General features: G+C 40.8%; 1 protein-coding gene across 1 annotated transcript; it reads right to left on the bottom strand.

Annotated features, from left to right (window-relative positions):
* Positions 1–9,933: 9,933 nt before the first annotated feature.
* LOC135541179 (gap junction alpha-8 protein-like) lies at positions 9,934–11,082 on the bottom strand. The gene has a single exon (XM_064967290.1). The coding sequence runs from the start codon at positions 11,080–11,082 to the stop codon at positions 9,934–9,936; it is 1,149 nt and encodes a 382-aa protein (XP_064823362.1).
* Between the last annotated feature and the right edge of the window lie 5,038 nt (positions 11,083–16,120).

Genomic DNA, 16,120 nt, shown 5'->3' with positions numbered 1-16,120 from the left:
TTCATATTTCCTGTTGCTGCAGGAATATTTTCCCGCTATGAGAAACTGGTTAAATTAAGATCCTACACCTGTCGTAGCCTTTGCAGGATAACATAATTTGGCTATTTAATTTGAACACCTATCAATCATTAAGTAAATAGATCAGTTAGCTACCTCAGGCTGGTGTTTTACCACAGCCTGTTGACACAGTCCTACAAAACAAACAGAGAGCATCAGCGCTGTCTCACATACACACATACACAATAATTCAGCCCTGGCATTCTATCCACACCTGCCCACATCACTGTGCGCGCCATCAACTCAAGTCATGAGGAATCATCTTAGAAAAGTTATTCATATGCTTTAATAGGAAGTATGATAAATAGACTATTGAGGTTTTCAATAAATGAGTTGCTTCATCTAACACGTCAAAAAATCATGCATTCCGCATGATTCAAAATAATTTGATGTGTAACCTAATCTAGTGATCAGAGCCCCCAGAAAACGTGTGGCGAGACAACATTTACCCCAGTACTTTTCAATCTAGTGTGGCGTCGCCTCACCGCTTTCAAAGCACCAGCACCGAACGTGTTTACCAGAGATATTCATTAGTTCATTTCATAGACAAGCATAGAAAAACGTTTTGCAATGGAAAATAAAGCAGGCGTTTCAGCCCATTTGTGTCGGCTTTGTCTTAGTAAATGCAACTCTCCCCCGATTGCACACGGTAACCCCCACACTTGCAGCGACAGGTGGGTTCACTTGTCAGTCACTTGTAACTCCTAGCTACAGCCTACAGAGCCTCATCAACCACTCCTCTCAACAACTCTGACTTTGCACTTGGTTTCTTTCCTCACTCATGCTACTCTCCGGTCTGTGGGAATCCTGGTGGAATCTGACTTTGTAGCTGTGTTATCTAGTGGTGACTCTCCTCTCCTGCCTGCCTGGTTGCCTTCCTCATACGAGAGTGAACACAAATGTCCATGGAAAACAAGGTATGTGTTAATAAAAGCAGTTTAGTCATTCTCTAAAACTATCTAGAATGATTCAATCTATAGCTAGCTATAGTTAGCTTGTTGGTGATTATTGACGAATTAAGCAGAGCCAGAAAGGAAACCCGAGTGCCCCACCTCAGCCGACGCATCAGCTGAGATGGTACCAATTACAAGCTAGTATCAATCACGTCTACCTTATTTGACGGTTTAATTAAACTGACTGTGTCCCCTCACTCATTCTGCTGCTGCTTACTGCGCTGAAGTCTTCTTGGGTATGACGCCACAAGCTTGGCATACCTGTATTTGGGGAGTTTCTCCCATTCTTCTCTGCAGATCCTCTCAAGATCTGTCAGGTTGGATGGGGAGCGTCGCTGAACAGTTATTTTCAGGTCTCTCCAGAGATGTTCGATCGGGTTCAAGTCCAGGCTTTGACTGGGCCACTCAAGGACTTACAGAGACTTGTCTCAAAGCCACTCCAGCATTGACTTGGTTGTGTGCTTAGAGTCGTTGTCCTGTTGGAAGGTGAACCTTCGCCCCAGTCTGTAGTCCTGAGCGCTCTGGAGCAGGTTTTCATCAAGGATCTCTCTGTACTTTGATCCATTCATCTTTCTCTCAATCCTGACTAGTCTCCCTGTCCCTGTCGCTGAGAAACATCCCCACAGCATGATGCTGCCACCACCATGCTTCATTGTAGGGATGGTGCCAGATTCCCTCCAGATGTGACACTTGGCATTCAGGCCAAAGAGTTCAATCTTGGTTTCATCAGACCAGAGAAAAACATCCATGTGACTTTTACTGAAGAGTGGCTTCCGTCTGGCCACTCTACCATAAAGGCCTGATTGGTGGAGTGCTGCAGAGAAGTTAGTCCTTCTGGAAGGTTCTCCACAGAGGAACTCTGGAGCTCTGTCAGAGTGCCCAATGGGTTCTTGGTCATCTCCCTGACCAAGGCCCTTCTCTACCGATTGTTCAGTTTGGCCGGGCGGCCAGCGCTAGAAAGTGTCTTGGTGGTTCCAACGTTCTTCCATTTAAGAATGATGGAGGCCACTGTGTTCTTGGGGACCTTCAATGCTTCAGACATTTTTTGGTACCCTTCTCCAGATCTGTTCCTCGACACAATCCTATCTCTTAGCTCTATGGACAATTCTCTCGACCTCATGGCTTGGTCTTTGCTCCGGCATGTACTGTCAACTGTGGGACCTTACATAGACAGGTGTGTGCCTTTCCAAATGATGTCCAATAAATTGAATTTACCCGAGAGGTGAACTCCAATCAAGTTGTAGAAACATCTCAAGGATGATCAATGGGAACAGGATGCACCTGAGCTCAATTTCAGTCATAGGGTCTGAATACTTATGTAAATAAGGTATTTCTGTTTTTTAAACCTGTTTTTGCTTTGTCATTATGGGGTATTGTGTGTGGATTGATGATTTTTTGTTTATTTAATACATTTTAGAATACGGCTGTAACGTAACAAAATGTGGGAAAATTCAAGGGTCTGACTACTTACCGAATGCATTGTATATTGCCTTAATAAATTGTTAAAGATATTACAACACTGAACAAAAATATAAACACAACATGCAACAATTTCAAAGATTTTACTGAGTTACAGTTCATAATATGAAATCAGTCAATTGATATAAATTCATTAGGCCCTACGGATTTCACATGACTGGGAATACAGATATGCATCTGTTGGTCACAGATACCTTAAAGAAAAGTAGGGGCGTGGATCAGAAAACCAGTCAGTATCTGGTGTGAGCACCATTTGCTTCATGCAGCGCAACACATCTCCTTCGCATAGAGTTGATCAGGCTGTTGATTGTGGCCTGTGGAATGTTGTCCCACATCTCTTCAATGGCTGTGCGAAGTTGCTGGATATTGGCAGGAACAAGAACACGCTGTCGTTCACGTCGATCCAGAGCATTCCAAACTTGCTCAATTTGGTGACATGTCTAGTGAGTGGGAGAACTGGGACATTTTCAGCTTCCAGGCATTGTGTACAACTATTTGCGACATGGGGCCATGCATTATCATGTTGAAACATGAGTTGATGGCAGTGAATGAATGGCACGAAAATGGGCCTCAGGATCTCGTTACTGTATATCTGTGCATTCAAATTGACATTGATAAAATGCAATTGTGTTTGTTGTCCGTAGCTTATTCCTGCCCATACCATAACCCCACTGCCACCATGGGACTCTCTGTTCACAATGTTGACATCAGCAAACTGCTCGTCCACATGACACCATCTGCCCTGTGCTCATCGAAGATGAGTCAGGTCACCTGCAGTCAGGTCAAGATCCTGGTGAGGACGACAACCACGCAGTTGAGCTTCCCTGAGACGGTTTCTGACAATTTGCGCAGACATTCTTTGGTTGTCCTAGTTTCATCAGCTGTTCAGTTGGCTGGTCTCAGACGATCCCACAGGTGACAATGTTGGATGTCAAGGGCCTGGGCTGGCATGGTTACATGTGGTCTGCAGGTTGTGAGGCTGGTTGGACGTACTGCCTATTCTCTAAAACGACGTTGGAGGCAGCTAATGATAGAGAAATTAACATTCAATTCTCTGCCATCAGCTCTGGTGGGCATCCCCCCAAAAATATATTTTATGTGTTGTGTGACAACTTCATATTTTAGAGTGATGATTTATTGTCCTCAGCACAAGGTGCACCTTTGTAATGATCTTACTGTTTAATCAGCTTCTTGATATGCTATAACTGTCAAGTGGATGGATTATCTTGGCAAAGGAGAAATGCTCACTAACTGGGATGTAAGCAAATTTGTGGACAAAATTGGAGAGAAAAAAGCTTTTTGTGCATATGGTAAATTTCAGGTAAATTTTATTTCAGCTCATGAAACATGGGACCAACACTTTACATGTTGCATTTATATTTTTGTTCAAGACCATGGCATTTTCTTTCTGGACCATTTGCGGCGCAAGTCCTTTTACTTTTAGATTTGTGTGTATTGTTGTGAATAGTTAGATACTACTGCACTGTTGGAGCTAGGAACACAAGCATTTCGCTACACCCCCAATTACATCTGCTAAATATGTGTATGTGACCAATAAAATGTGATTTGAATTTCATGGCGTAAAAGTAAAAAAGCTACAAATTCTTTCCCCAAAACAGTCTACACTGACAATATGAACCCATTTGTCCAACCATAATATACCAAACAAAAATAGAAACACAACATGTAAAGTGTTGGTCCCATGTTTCGTGAGCCTGTCTTGTGATTCTCACACTGTTCAAACCCCACAGTTGAATAAAAAGATTGTGAAGCTCTCTTAACCTATAGATCACATAATTGCAAACAAATCATCTGAACTAAATATTATTATAAAAAAAAAAACATTTTTGAACGCTGAGTTCACAAAAATTGTCTGAAAGGAAACAAGTGTGAAAACACCCTTAATGATAAAGATCGAAGAACATAGACCAATAGGAAAGAAGCAAAGCGTCTAAACATGGAAATGTAAACAATATTGCCTGGTATGTGATAACGACAGAGTGCAATATAAAGGGGAAGTTATCAGGGGGGTGATGAATTCCAGGAGTACCTAATGAGGCTTAGGTGTGAGTAAGGATGTGTTGCCAGGACCGGTAGTTAGTAGACCGGTGACGTCGAGCACTGGAGAGAGGGAGCAGGAGAGGGCGTGACAAGGGACAACAAAGACCTGAACTCAATTGGTTTTAGATGTGTATGTCATTTGGACTGGAAGTTATTGAAAATGTGATATGTAAGTGAATTAATAATCGCAGCTGTATAGGATAAATATTTGTAGAAAATCAAATGAAAGGTGTACCTTTGACAAGAGAGGTCAAGGAACCCACCACACGTGTCTGTAGATCTGTAGCTCATATGCACAGAGAGCTATTTGACCCATTCACAGGAAATATATGTGTCAAATCAGTGAAATGAAAATGGGCAATTCTAATGGGGGTAGCCTATTATGGACAGGGGATGTCAGAGACCTAACCTCAAGTGGTTTTAGATGTATATGTCATGTGGATAGGAAGCTATTGAACATCAGATATGTATGTGAATTAATATCTAAATCTGTAATAGTAAAAATATTTGTAGAGAATCAAATGGGAGGAATAAAAAGAAGTGTACCTTTTGATAAGAGAGTTGAAGGAATCCACAGCCCTTGTCTGTAGATCTGTATCTCATCTGGATTGAAAGGTTTTCAAAATTAGGCCTATCAGAAGAAATATGCCTATACAATCAGGGAAGTGGTAAACTGGAATGTTGATGAATGTAGCATGGATGAGGGGAGTCAGTGACTTCACAGTATGTGGTTGTACATTTCCATTTCACCTGGATAGGGAGCTTTTGAAAAGTATCCTTGTGAATGGGTCAAATATAGTACCCTTAGTAGTTAGAGGTAACTAATAAAAATGTTGGGCCCGTCAGCGGCTGGCGGCCCTATGCAGTGTGTGTAATCTTCATGGGAATGCAAAACATAAACATTTTTGCGTACATGCAATCACATGTATTGCACTTTAACGATGGTCCCTAAACCACCTGAAAACAGCACAATGCCTCATTTTCGGCTCTGTTAAAGATGAACATTTCAGAAATTCCTCTGCCATTTCATGGCTAATAAAATTCAAATAGTTAGCCTAATTTCAGTTTAAAGGACATAAGAAGGAACTATAGTGTAGAGAATCGTTGTACCATCGAAACCGCTGTGAAATATATTTTCCACAACCAAAAATATTGTATTTCCAATTGTTTGAAATGTGATATGTAAGTGAATTAATAATCGCAGCTGTATAGAATAAATATTTGTAGAAAATATAAAAGACGCAAAAAACGAAACATCTCTCTCATCATCCTAGGACCTTGAGGAGCGAATTCAGAAAATCTAAAGTAAACATTTTTTTACTGTGGTGGAAGTAAACCATCTGGCGCGAGCAACTCGTTGAGGGAGGGAGACTAGAGCAGAGCCAGAAGTTCTGACTGAATGGATACACATTTGAGCCCCCCAGGACGGTGCATTTACTTTGTGTTATTTTAATTTATGCTATGAAATCCTACGATGCTATGAAATCCTACGATTTCATTGGGGCAGTTCCCCCTTATAGCAAATATCTGGCAAAACAATGGAAGCAACGTTTGCATGACCTATGCGCCCACGGAGCTGGCAGCCAGTAACCAGGTCTCCATCTAACCTTTTTATACCATGTCAGATAAGAAATGTCATGTAACAGTCCTGATGGAAACAGAAGATTTGTCAGTAAACTTTCCAAATGTCAGAGACACACAGAGACACTGAGGCTGCATTTTTACCACTAATTGGTATTTTGACCAATCCCATTAGACCTTTTCACATCAGATCTTTTTCAGAGCTGTTCTCGATTGGTCAAAAGACCAATTAGTGAGGAAAAACACTGAATTGGGCTGCTTGTGTAAATGCAGCCACACACAGGCACACACACACTGGTAGTAAATAGTAGGAATTCCAATAAAACATATGCTATTGTGCTACCTTAGAGTTTGAAAAGAAAATTATGCTCTATGCCCAGCCATCATGTTGCTTGCTATGACTACACGACTACAACAATCTAAGCTTGTCAAGAGTTTAGTTTTGTGCTGCTGTGAAGAGACATATTGTCTTTTCACATGTATAGTAACATGCTTCTCAATACCAGCTTTTTTGTGGAGTATAACCAAAAATGTGTTGCATTATCACAGTATTTGACAAGCAGACACTCGGAGTACCATCGATTCTATGAAATGTAAGTGTTTAGGTCAGGTGAAATGTATTACACACCGATACAATTGATGTAAGTCATGGCCTTTTATACTTGCAAATTACAATACATACTGTGTGTGTGTGTGTGTGTGTGTGTGTGTGTGTGTGTGTGTGTGTGTGTGTGTGTGTGTGTGTGTGTGTGTGTGTGTGTGTGTGTGTGTGTGTGTGTGTGTGTGTGTGTGTGTGCAACCCAAGTCTGTATGTGTGATGCAGAAAAGACAAGGAGGCGGCACCTCTTGACCACACCTGACCTTTAATTGGCCTTGTTCACAGTTTCAGAAGATGATACTTGCACACAACTATGAGCAAATAGGACTACAAGTTAGTAAAACGTTTTTTTTTTCTAAGACTAAGAATACTTATTTTCATTGTAAAAACGGAATAAAAGAATGACTTTGATACCGCTAGGACACTGAACCCTATGTTGAGGTTTGAAGTCACACGGCCCTCGTCTGTCTCTTGATTATTGGAAATGAACACAGCTTGATAATAAACTAATATTTCCTACTGATATTCCCGATATTCCCTAATATCTCAGATATTCCCTACTGATAAAGGAATTTATATGTTTAAAGTAATGATTAAAGTATTACACCCTGTAATCATATAATTGTATGAAATGTGTTAGTCATAATTTAATAATGTGTGTGCCTAGACCATTGTGTTACTATTTCGCAATATGAGCTGGTAGGGCCTTACACCCTCTGGGGAATTGGTCAAAGCTATAAAATAGTTCAGTTAGAACATTGGGATAAAAAATCTCATTTACACCTACTGACATTCAGATGAGCAGGGCAGCAAGGCCGATGACTTTCAGCATGGCTCAATGTTTAACTGGATACCTTGCCAACGTCATGAATTCGTTTTGGATTTAATTTTTAAATGAGATTTCATCAAAATGAACAGCACCCCATCTGGAGCAGCCCTAAGAAGGGAATGTCTGCCCTGTTCACATTACACACATATCTGAGCTTTGGGCTAAGTTGATAACCGTGCAGCCTGTAGCGTCTTGTCTAGGACAGGGGGTTGAGGGGCCTCTACACTATACTGAAATGGTTTGCGTTTGTTGGTTGAACAAGGCTCAATACTCCCCCCTCCCATGGAAGCATTACTTTCCAAATATATCAGCACTCAGAAATGTTTGCTTTAACTCCTCTGGCTGGTGATTGTGCTAAACGCCTCTCATTATTTGTTGCAATGTGTTCATGGCGATACTGATTGCTGAATCATTCGGCCTCTGGCGAAATGGTAGGACTTAGTCGGAATGAAAGCACCATTGAAATGTTTATCAGAGAAAAATCTGTGTTTCAAATCAGTCTTAAAAGGCACATTGTCTGGAGCGTGGTGATCTCTCGTCTGGGTCCTGTTCATTTGGGCACACAACGGAACACGTTTTAAAATGTTTTTGCCAAAGCAAATGAAAACAAACCAGTTACAGTACTTCCTTTCTGTTTGTCTGTTTGGTGCCTAATCAACACAACCCTGGTGTTTTTCTAAAGTAGGGTGATGGGTAACATATATGCCAAACTTTGAGGAAGGAAGATAGAAGGGAGATTTTATTTCTCTAAACTGTATGTTTTGAATAACCTAAAATAGAATTGTGATTTAATTCAAATTAACGACAGTAGAGCAGTTCCCAGAGCAACAATGCCTTAACCACTACACCGTTTTAAATAGCATTTTTTTGTAAAATAATGAAAATAGAAATTAAAGCGACAACACTAACGCGCTCATAAAAACATTACAGACATCCCATTTAGACACACAATTCCACCTTCAATTTCACAATATGATGTTTCAACGTCACAATATAGAAGGGCTCAGACAGACTGAAGACAAGTAACAGAAAGTATATCTTTAAGGCACTTACAGTACTAAATGTTTCCATAGTTCAAAAGCAAGGTTGATTTTAAGGCCCGTAAATTGTTTCACTTCAGCATTTAGGTTCTGCCACTGTCCAGTTAGCAGAATTAGTGTCAATGGGTTTCTGATATGTATAGTTTTCATTTGTGGCACAAATCAATCGACTGGATAACCAATACAATTTAAATACCTCTTCATCATATATTTGTACATATGAACATCGGTAAAGCAGGATGGCATATTGCCTGACAATATGACTCTTGGTTGATCTGTGTCGACACCTGACCGACATGATAGACGTTAGTGTGTTGACCACTGTGTAAATTAATTCATTGCGAGGCCCTCATTCTAGTTTTGAAATATACATTGCGAACTGAGCACTTTGGCTACACTGCTTATGGTTGTTACATTTCATGAGATGGAATCAAAACGTTGTTTTCTTTCAAACTTTGTCAAGGAAGGCCTGTTTTGTGAATATTTGTTATTTATTTGTTTCTCTCTTGTTCAACAATACTTTGTGCTGATAGGGCAAGATCTTTATCATCATAGCGGAAGAAAGTATTTGGCCCTCGGTAGCTTCCATGGTTCCCATAGTTATCAATGAAATACGTTTATCAAGGTTTTTCGATACATGTTGTGGATTAAAAACGTAAATGCCAAGATTGATGTCAATTTGCATTTAACCAGTGGTCCTTTATTTTTGTTATTTTTTTTAATGTTGTTGGCAATTCTACGAGAATGTGATGTTTCACCTCACAGATAAAAAAAAATAAAAAAAATCTAATGGACATTATACAGCTTGCACACATACTGTAGGTCTATTAGGTGAAATAAATTAGTTGTATATGTTTGAGTAGATGAGGTGTACTGATTGTAATACATACACACACGATCAAGTGTAACCCTGACAGTACTGCAAAAATAGCTTGTTCAATAGAAATATAACATTTAACATCAAGCTAAATGGCTAGTCAAAAAATGTAAACATCAGAAGCGTTTGATCATTTTTGGTTAAAACTCTTGATAGAAAATATGTGAATTAAAAAACAGCACATTTGTGTTAAATAATAACCTCCTCTTGTACAATACAAATCATGCTGAAAATGGCCTTTTTTCTTTCTGTTACCTTTTTAAATAGATTGATAAAAACAGTACAAAAAATGCTGTCTTATAAAATACAGGTTTATCTTTCTTTTAAAACTAAAGGCTCCTTGCACATTGCACAGCATTTTAAACTCTTTTTTAACAAGCTGATGTTAACTTCCCTCACAGCGAGAGTTAAGGCTCTGTGAGGCTTTGCTCCCATGCTTTTTCACATTGATTTCACTTTCATACTGTCAAATCATCTGACCTTGCCCTGCTGCTGGCTTTGCTTAAACTGCTGAGTGGTCTGGTGTCTGCTATCGTGTCGGTAGCCTCAATGTCGGGGTCCGCGGGGCCCTCGTCCTCGCCGCTTTCCGGTAGGACCCTCACCTCTGCCCCAGTGGTCTGGACGTAGGAAGGCAAAGACTCGTCGTACACTTTAGAGACATTCTCACTTTCCACCTGGTAAGGTACGGGCAGCCTGCCTGCCTCCATGCCCACCTCTGTTAAGGGGAAGAAGTGCGATGCGTGCTTGTCCTCCTCCAGCTGCCGGTAGCCCTTGGCCTTCTGGATGGACGACACGGCCATGGAGTGCAGGCTCTTTTCCTCAGGGGGGCTCTGGTCTTCGCCGTCCTGACCGCCCTGGGTCTGGGGCGGCGGCTTGCGGAACACGAAGCGGATCTTCTTCAGGCCCAGGTGGCTGATCTCCACAAAGTTGAGGAAGAGCGAGACGCATGCCACGGCCAACATGAAGATGATGAAGACAGTCTTCTCGGTGGGGCGCGACACGAAGCAGTCCACGGTGTTGGGGCAGGGCCAGCGGCTGCACTGGTACAGCGGCAGGATGCGGAAGCCGTACAGGAAGTACTGGCCCACCACGAATCCCACCTCGAATAGCGTCTTGAAGATGATGTGGCAGATGTAGGTCCTCAGCAGGGTGCCCTCTAGCCTGAACTTCTTGCTGCCCTTGGTGCTGGTCTCCTTGGTGGTGCGCACACTGCCCTGGTCAGGCGCTAGCGGCAACCTCTCCTCACTCAGCTCCTGCTGGCGGTTCAACTCAGCCTCCTCGCGCTCCTTGCGCTTCTCCTCCATGTGGACATAGTGCACAGCGTGGCCCACGTACACCAGCGAGGGTGTAGACACAAAGATGATCTGGAGAACCCACAGACGGATGTGCGAGATGGGGAAAGCCTCGTCGTAGCACACGTTCTCGCAACCAGGCTGCTGGGTGTTGCACACGTAATCCGACTGCTCGTCGCCCCACACAAACTCAGCGGCTGTGCCCAGGATGAGGATCCGGAAGATGAAGAGCACTGTGAGCCACACCCTCCCAATCACCGTTGAGTGTTCATTTACTTCCTCTAATATGTTTCCCAAGAAGCTCCAGTCACCCATGATCAACAATCAGCGCTACATATTGAGGTTTGGAGAAGAGAAAAGCAAGTTATAAATCAATCTGACGACAAAGAATGCAAAGAATCCTTGCATCCACAACTCTCCTTTGTCGACCCCCATATAACAACCAAAAATGTTCTTTATAGCTAGCTACAGCAATGATGAGCCACTCACTCACTCTTTGTCAAATCCAGAGAGCGCAAACATAAAATCTCTGCATGCCTCTTTGCCTCACCCCAAATGGCTAAACCCAACAGTCCAAAAGCACATTTTAGCTGCAAACACCATAGCAATAAACACCTTAACTCTCTAAACTCTATATAAATAATCAATCCCAGGATAGATTATTCCAGAAACACGAATATAATATTGGTGAAAGTTAACAAATGGGCAACTTGCCACAGTGAGAGCTCCAGTGTAGTTGTGTTCCCCTTCTCTTGGCACCCAATGGTGTGAAGTGAACTTTTTTCCTCTCTCTTTCCCACCTAAGGCCCCTAGTCCTTGTCGCACCACTGAGCAGAAGTGAATGAATTGAGTCTGATGGTTGGTTTTTAGTTTGCTGCAATATTTAAGCTGGGAGCCAGACAGCCTTTATTCGCCGGGCGATGTGTGGTGACGCAGAAAACAATGGGATCACCCAACACAAACGGGAATGTATGGGACACCGCAGTTGGGAATGATACCAACTCATGTAGTGTACAATATACATGGTGTGTCCTATTGAATGGTTTTATATTAGGGAGGGGAAGGAGGACAGGCAAGGCACATCCTAATGAGGTTGCTGCCGACAATAAAGCTGTTTACTGACTTGGTTAGACAGAGAGATATATCAACTGATGTAGATTGTTTATTGGATGAATTAGATATTTCATGTGGAATGTACTGTGATCAGCAACAAATAATATACTGTACACTGTTCTGAAATGTGTGTGATTTTTTTGGGGGGGGGAGAAAGTTTACATTTTGTTGGTATTGACAATGTTGATTGTAAGGTCAGGTCATCCTTGTTTCTGTGGGCTTTTATAAATGCCTAGGAATGTATGATCTAACATTTTAGCAAAAATAAAAACAGGACTTTGGTTTGCTCATAATCAAAATAAATATTGGTAACACTTTAGCATCCAGGTATAAAGCTTTTCCAATTTTGTTCTTGGATTTTACTATATCAAAAAGGTAAGGTGTTGGTTTGGTCAGCTGTGACCCACAAAAATGCAAACTGAGATGTGGGGACAACGGTATTCTTCTACCGTCTAAACAGTTTCTCTTATGATGTTCCCAGGAAACTGTAAGCAGAACAAATGTTATAAAGAGACAAAAGACTTAACAATTATTTGCTAATGTTCATTTATTTGCAATTTGTCTACATACCATTTCCACTACATCTGTGTATATGGATGTTCATCAAGATATCGTACACTCAATGGCTAAAAGTGTCCCTCAAAGACAACCAGGAACTTTACAGCAGCTATTTCAGATGTACAGAGATCTCGGTAGAAATTTGACATACCCAAATCTAACTGCATGTAGCTCAGGACCTGAAGCAAGGATATGTATATTCTTGATACCATTTGAAAGGAAACACTTTGAAGTTTGTGGAAATGTGAAATGAATGTAGGAGAATATAGCACGTTAGATCTGGTAAAAAAGAATACAAAGAAAAAAAAAAAACCTTTTTTCTACTTTTTTTGTACCATCAATTTTTAAATGCAAGAGAAAGGCCATAAAGTATTATTCCAGCCCATGCGCAATTTAGATTTTGGCAGCAGTGTATGTGCAAAGTTTTAGACAATAAACCATTGCATTTCAGTTCCACATTTTGAATCAAGACTGCCCAAATGTGCCTAATTGGTTTATTAATAACTTTTCAAGTTCATAACGTTGCACTCTCCTCAAGCAATAGCATGGAATTATTTCACTGTAATAACTACTGTAAATTGGACAGCACAGTTAGATTAATATATTAACAAGAATTTAAGCTTTCTGCCAATATCTGATATGTCTATGTCCTGGGAAATGTTCTTGTTACTTACAACCTCATGATAATCCTATTAGCCTACGTTAGCTCAACCATCCCGCGGGGGACCCACCGATCCTGTAGAGGCGTTAACCTCACACGACCATGGTTTATTACCCAAATACAGTTACTATGTAATGTAGTAAAATGGTATCAGAGCTGGAAAGCGTGAAATTACCTATTTCCGTTATTACCATGTTATTGCAAATGTATTCTGCGCCATAGAATGCTACCAATATTTCTGTATTGATATTATTGTATTTGTCTATGAATAATTTTTATTGCATCTGTATTTTATTTGTATATTTAGCATGGCCCCAGTGTTTAAATGTACACAAACTACCACATTATCTGATGTTATTGTCTGCCGTGTTTAGTCGTACTCAAACAAAAAAATAAGTCATAAGATTGTACGTGTGGCCTACCTAATGTGTTAGATATGGGGTTAACACTTTGGTGTGCAGGGGTATAATGCATATGAGTGCATCATAATAATAATAAGTACCTTTGAACTATTTATAATGTGTTAGTATCGTCAAGACCTGCACCAGGCTGGGAAGACTGAATCTGCAATAGGTAAGCAGCTTGGTTTGAAGAAATCAACTGTGGGAGCAATTATTAGGAACTGGAAGACATACAAGACCACTGATAATCTCCCTCGAGAGATCTGGGGCTGCACGCAAGATCTCACCCCGTGGGGTCAAAATGATCACAAGAACGGTGAGCAAAAATCCCAGAACCACACAGGGAGACCTAGTGAATGACCTGCAGAGAGCTGGGACCAAAGTAACAAAGCCTACCATCAGTAACACACTACGCAGTCAGGGACTCAAATCCTGCAGTGCCAGACGTGTCCCCCTGCTTAAGCCAGTACATGTCCAGGCCCGTCTGAAGTTTGCTAGAGAGCATTTGGATGATCCAGAAGAAGATTGGGAGAATGTCATATGGTCAGATGAAACCAAAATAGAACTTTTTGGTAAAAACTCAACTCGTCGTGTTTGGAGGACAAAGAATGCTGAGTTACATCCAAAGAACACCATACCTACTGTGAAGCATGGGGGTGGAAACATCATGCTTTGGAGCTGTTTTTCTGCAAAGGGACCAGGACGACTGATCCGTGTAAAGGAAAGAATGAATGGGGCCATGTATCGTGAGATTTTGAGTGAAAACCTCCTTCCATCAGCAAGGGCATTGAAGATGAAACATGGCTGGGTCTTTCAGCATGACAATGATCCCAAACACACCGCCCGGGGAACGAAGGAGTGGCTTGGTAAGAAGCATTTCAAGGTCCTGGAGTGGCCTAGCCAGTCTCCAGATCTCAACCCCATAGAAAATCTTTGGAGGGAGTTGAAAGTCCGTGTTGCCCAGCAACAGCCCCAAAACATCACTGCTCTAGAGGAGATCTGCATGGAGGAATGGGCCAAAATACCAGCAACAGTGTGTGAAAACCTTGTGAAGACTTACAGAAAACGTTTGACCTCTGTCATTGCCAACAAAGGGTATTTACTGGTTTGATACATTGACCTCTGAAGGTCAATAATGTACTTGAATTCAGTAATCTTGCTCTGATTTGTCATCCTGAGGGTCACAGAGATTAAATGTAGCATAGTTTTGTTTGATAAAAATCAATTTTTATATTCAAATGTAGGAACTGGGTTCTACAGTTTGAACCCCTCCTATCTCTGGCTCCACGCCCACCCCGCCCGGCCATCTAGATGTGTGAAAGTTAGTGTATAAGCTAATGATCCATCATGTATGACATTCCTGGGAGTGTGTTAAATTCAATTTTGTATTACCATATTATTTTTGTATGTTCTCTATAGTTATGTACTTGAAAATGTATCAATTGACCAATCTGAAACTTTGCACACACTGCTGCCATCTAGTGGCCAAAATCTAAATGCCGCCTAAACTGCAATATTATATTATGGCCATTCTCCTGCGTTTCAAAGATGAGAAAATAAAGGAAAACACGTTTTTTTGTTTGTATTATCATTTACCAGATCTAATGTGTTAAATTCTCATTCATTAATTTCACATTAAAACAAACTTCAAAGTGTTTCCCTTCAAATGCTATAAAGAATATGCATATCCTTGCTTCAGGGCCTGAGATACAGGCAGTTATATTTAGGCAAAAATTGAAAAAAAGGGTGTTACTAAAGTGTTACTAAAACCGGTTTCAACAGGGAGTGTCCTCAGGGTCATAATTCACAAACCACATCCTCTCTGCTGATTCTATTGGATCCACAACAGGACGTACCTTTCATCCAATGAGAAAGCAATCTGCAGATGATACCTTCTGTCTCTCATTGGCTGAAGTGCGACAGTGGGCCCTCACGTATGAGGGGGCTTGCTGATGACCCACTTGTTTTTAAGTAGAATACTGCATATTTTCTTTGCCGCAGCTGTAAGTATCAGTTCCATGGATTGCAATATGCCCCAAAAAAGTTCCGTCATCCCTCGAGATTGGAAGTTTAATTCCAAAACGCTATATATCAGAAATGTTGGTAAATAAGCTTTAATTGTTTAAAGAAATTAGGAAAGAGATGTGTTTTTTTCACTATATAATCATGGCATGGGGTCGTTCAATGATAAACATGTACAGTATAGGTTTACAATATGTCACATGATGGTTTCATTTCAGATTGACAAATAATCATGTTTTTTTTTTGCAAAATGCTATATATCCGCCCCTCAGAGAAATAAGTAGTACTGCTAGGTTTTACACAGTCAAATGTAACAAATAACAAAACTATTTTACAAAGAACTGCACAAATGATACATTTGTGACATCAATATAAAAACATGAATATATTAATAATATTATTCAATACAGTAATATGAGATCTGTATTTAAAACATTTACATTTGACATTTTTGTAATTTAGCAGATGCTCTTATCCAGAGTGACTTACAGTCAGTGCATTCATCTTAAAAAAGCTGAGTGAGACAACCACATATCACAGACAAATATACAGGATATGAATGTTCCATTCCAGCTAAACTATTTATATACTGTATAGC

This window comes from Oncorhynchus masou, chromosome 6 (genome assembly GCF_036934945.1).
Source record: "Oncorhynchus masou masou isolate Uvic2021 chromosome 6, UVic_Omas_1.1, whole genome shotgun sequence".
Lineage (NCBI taxonomy): Eukaryota > Metazoa > Chordata > Actinopteri > Salmoniformes > Salmonidae > Oncorhynchus > Oncorhynchus masou.
This window is presented reverse-complemented; position numbering and strand designations above follow the sequence as displayed.

Excerpts from the sequence above, each read along its gene's own strand:
- LOC135541179 (XM_064967290.1), bottom strand. The coding sequence starts at position 11,082 with ATGGGTGACTGGAGCTTCTTGGGAAACATATTAGAGGAAGTAAATGAA.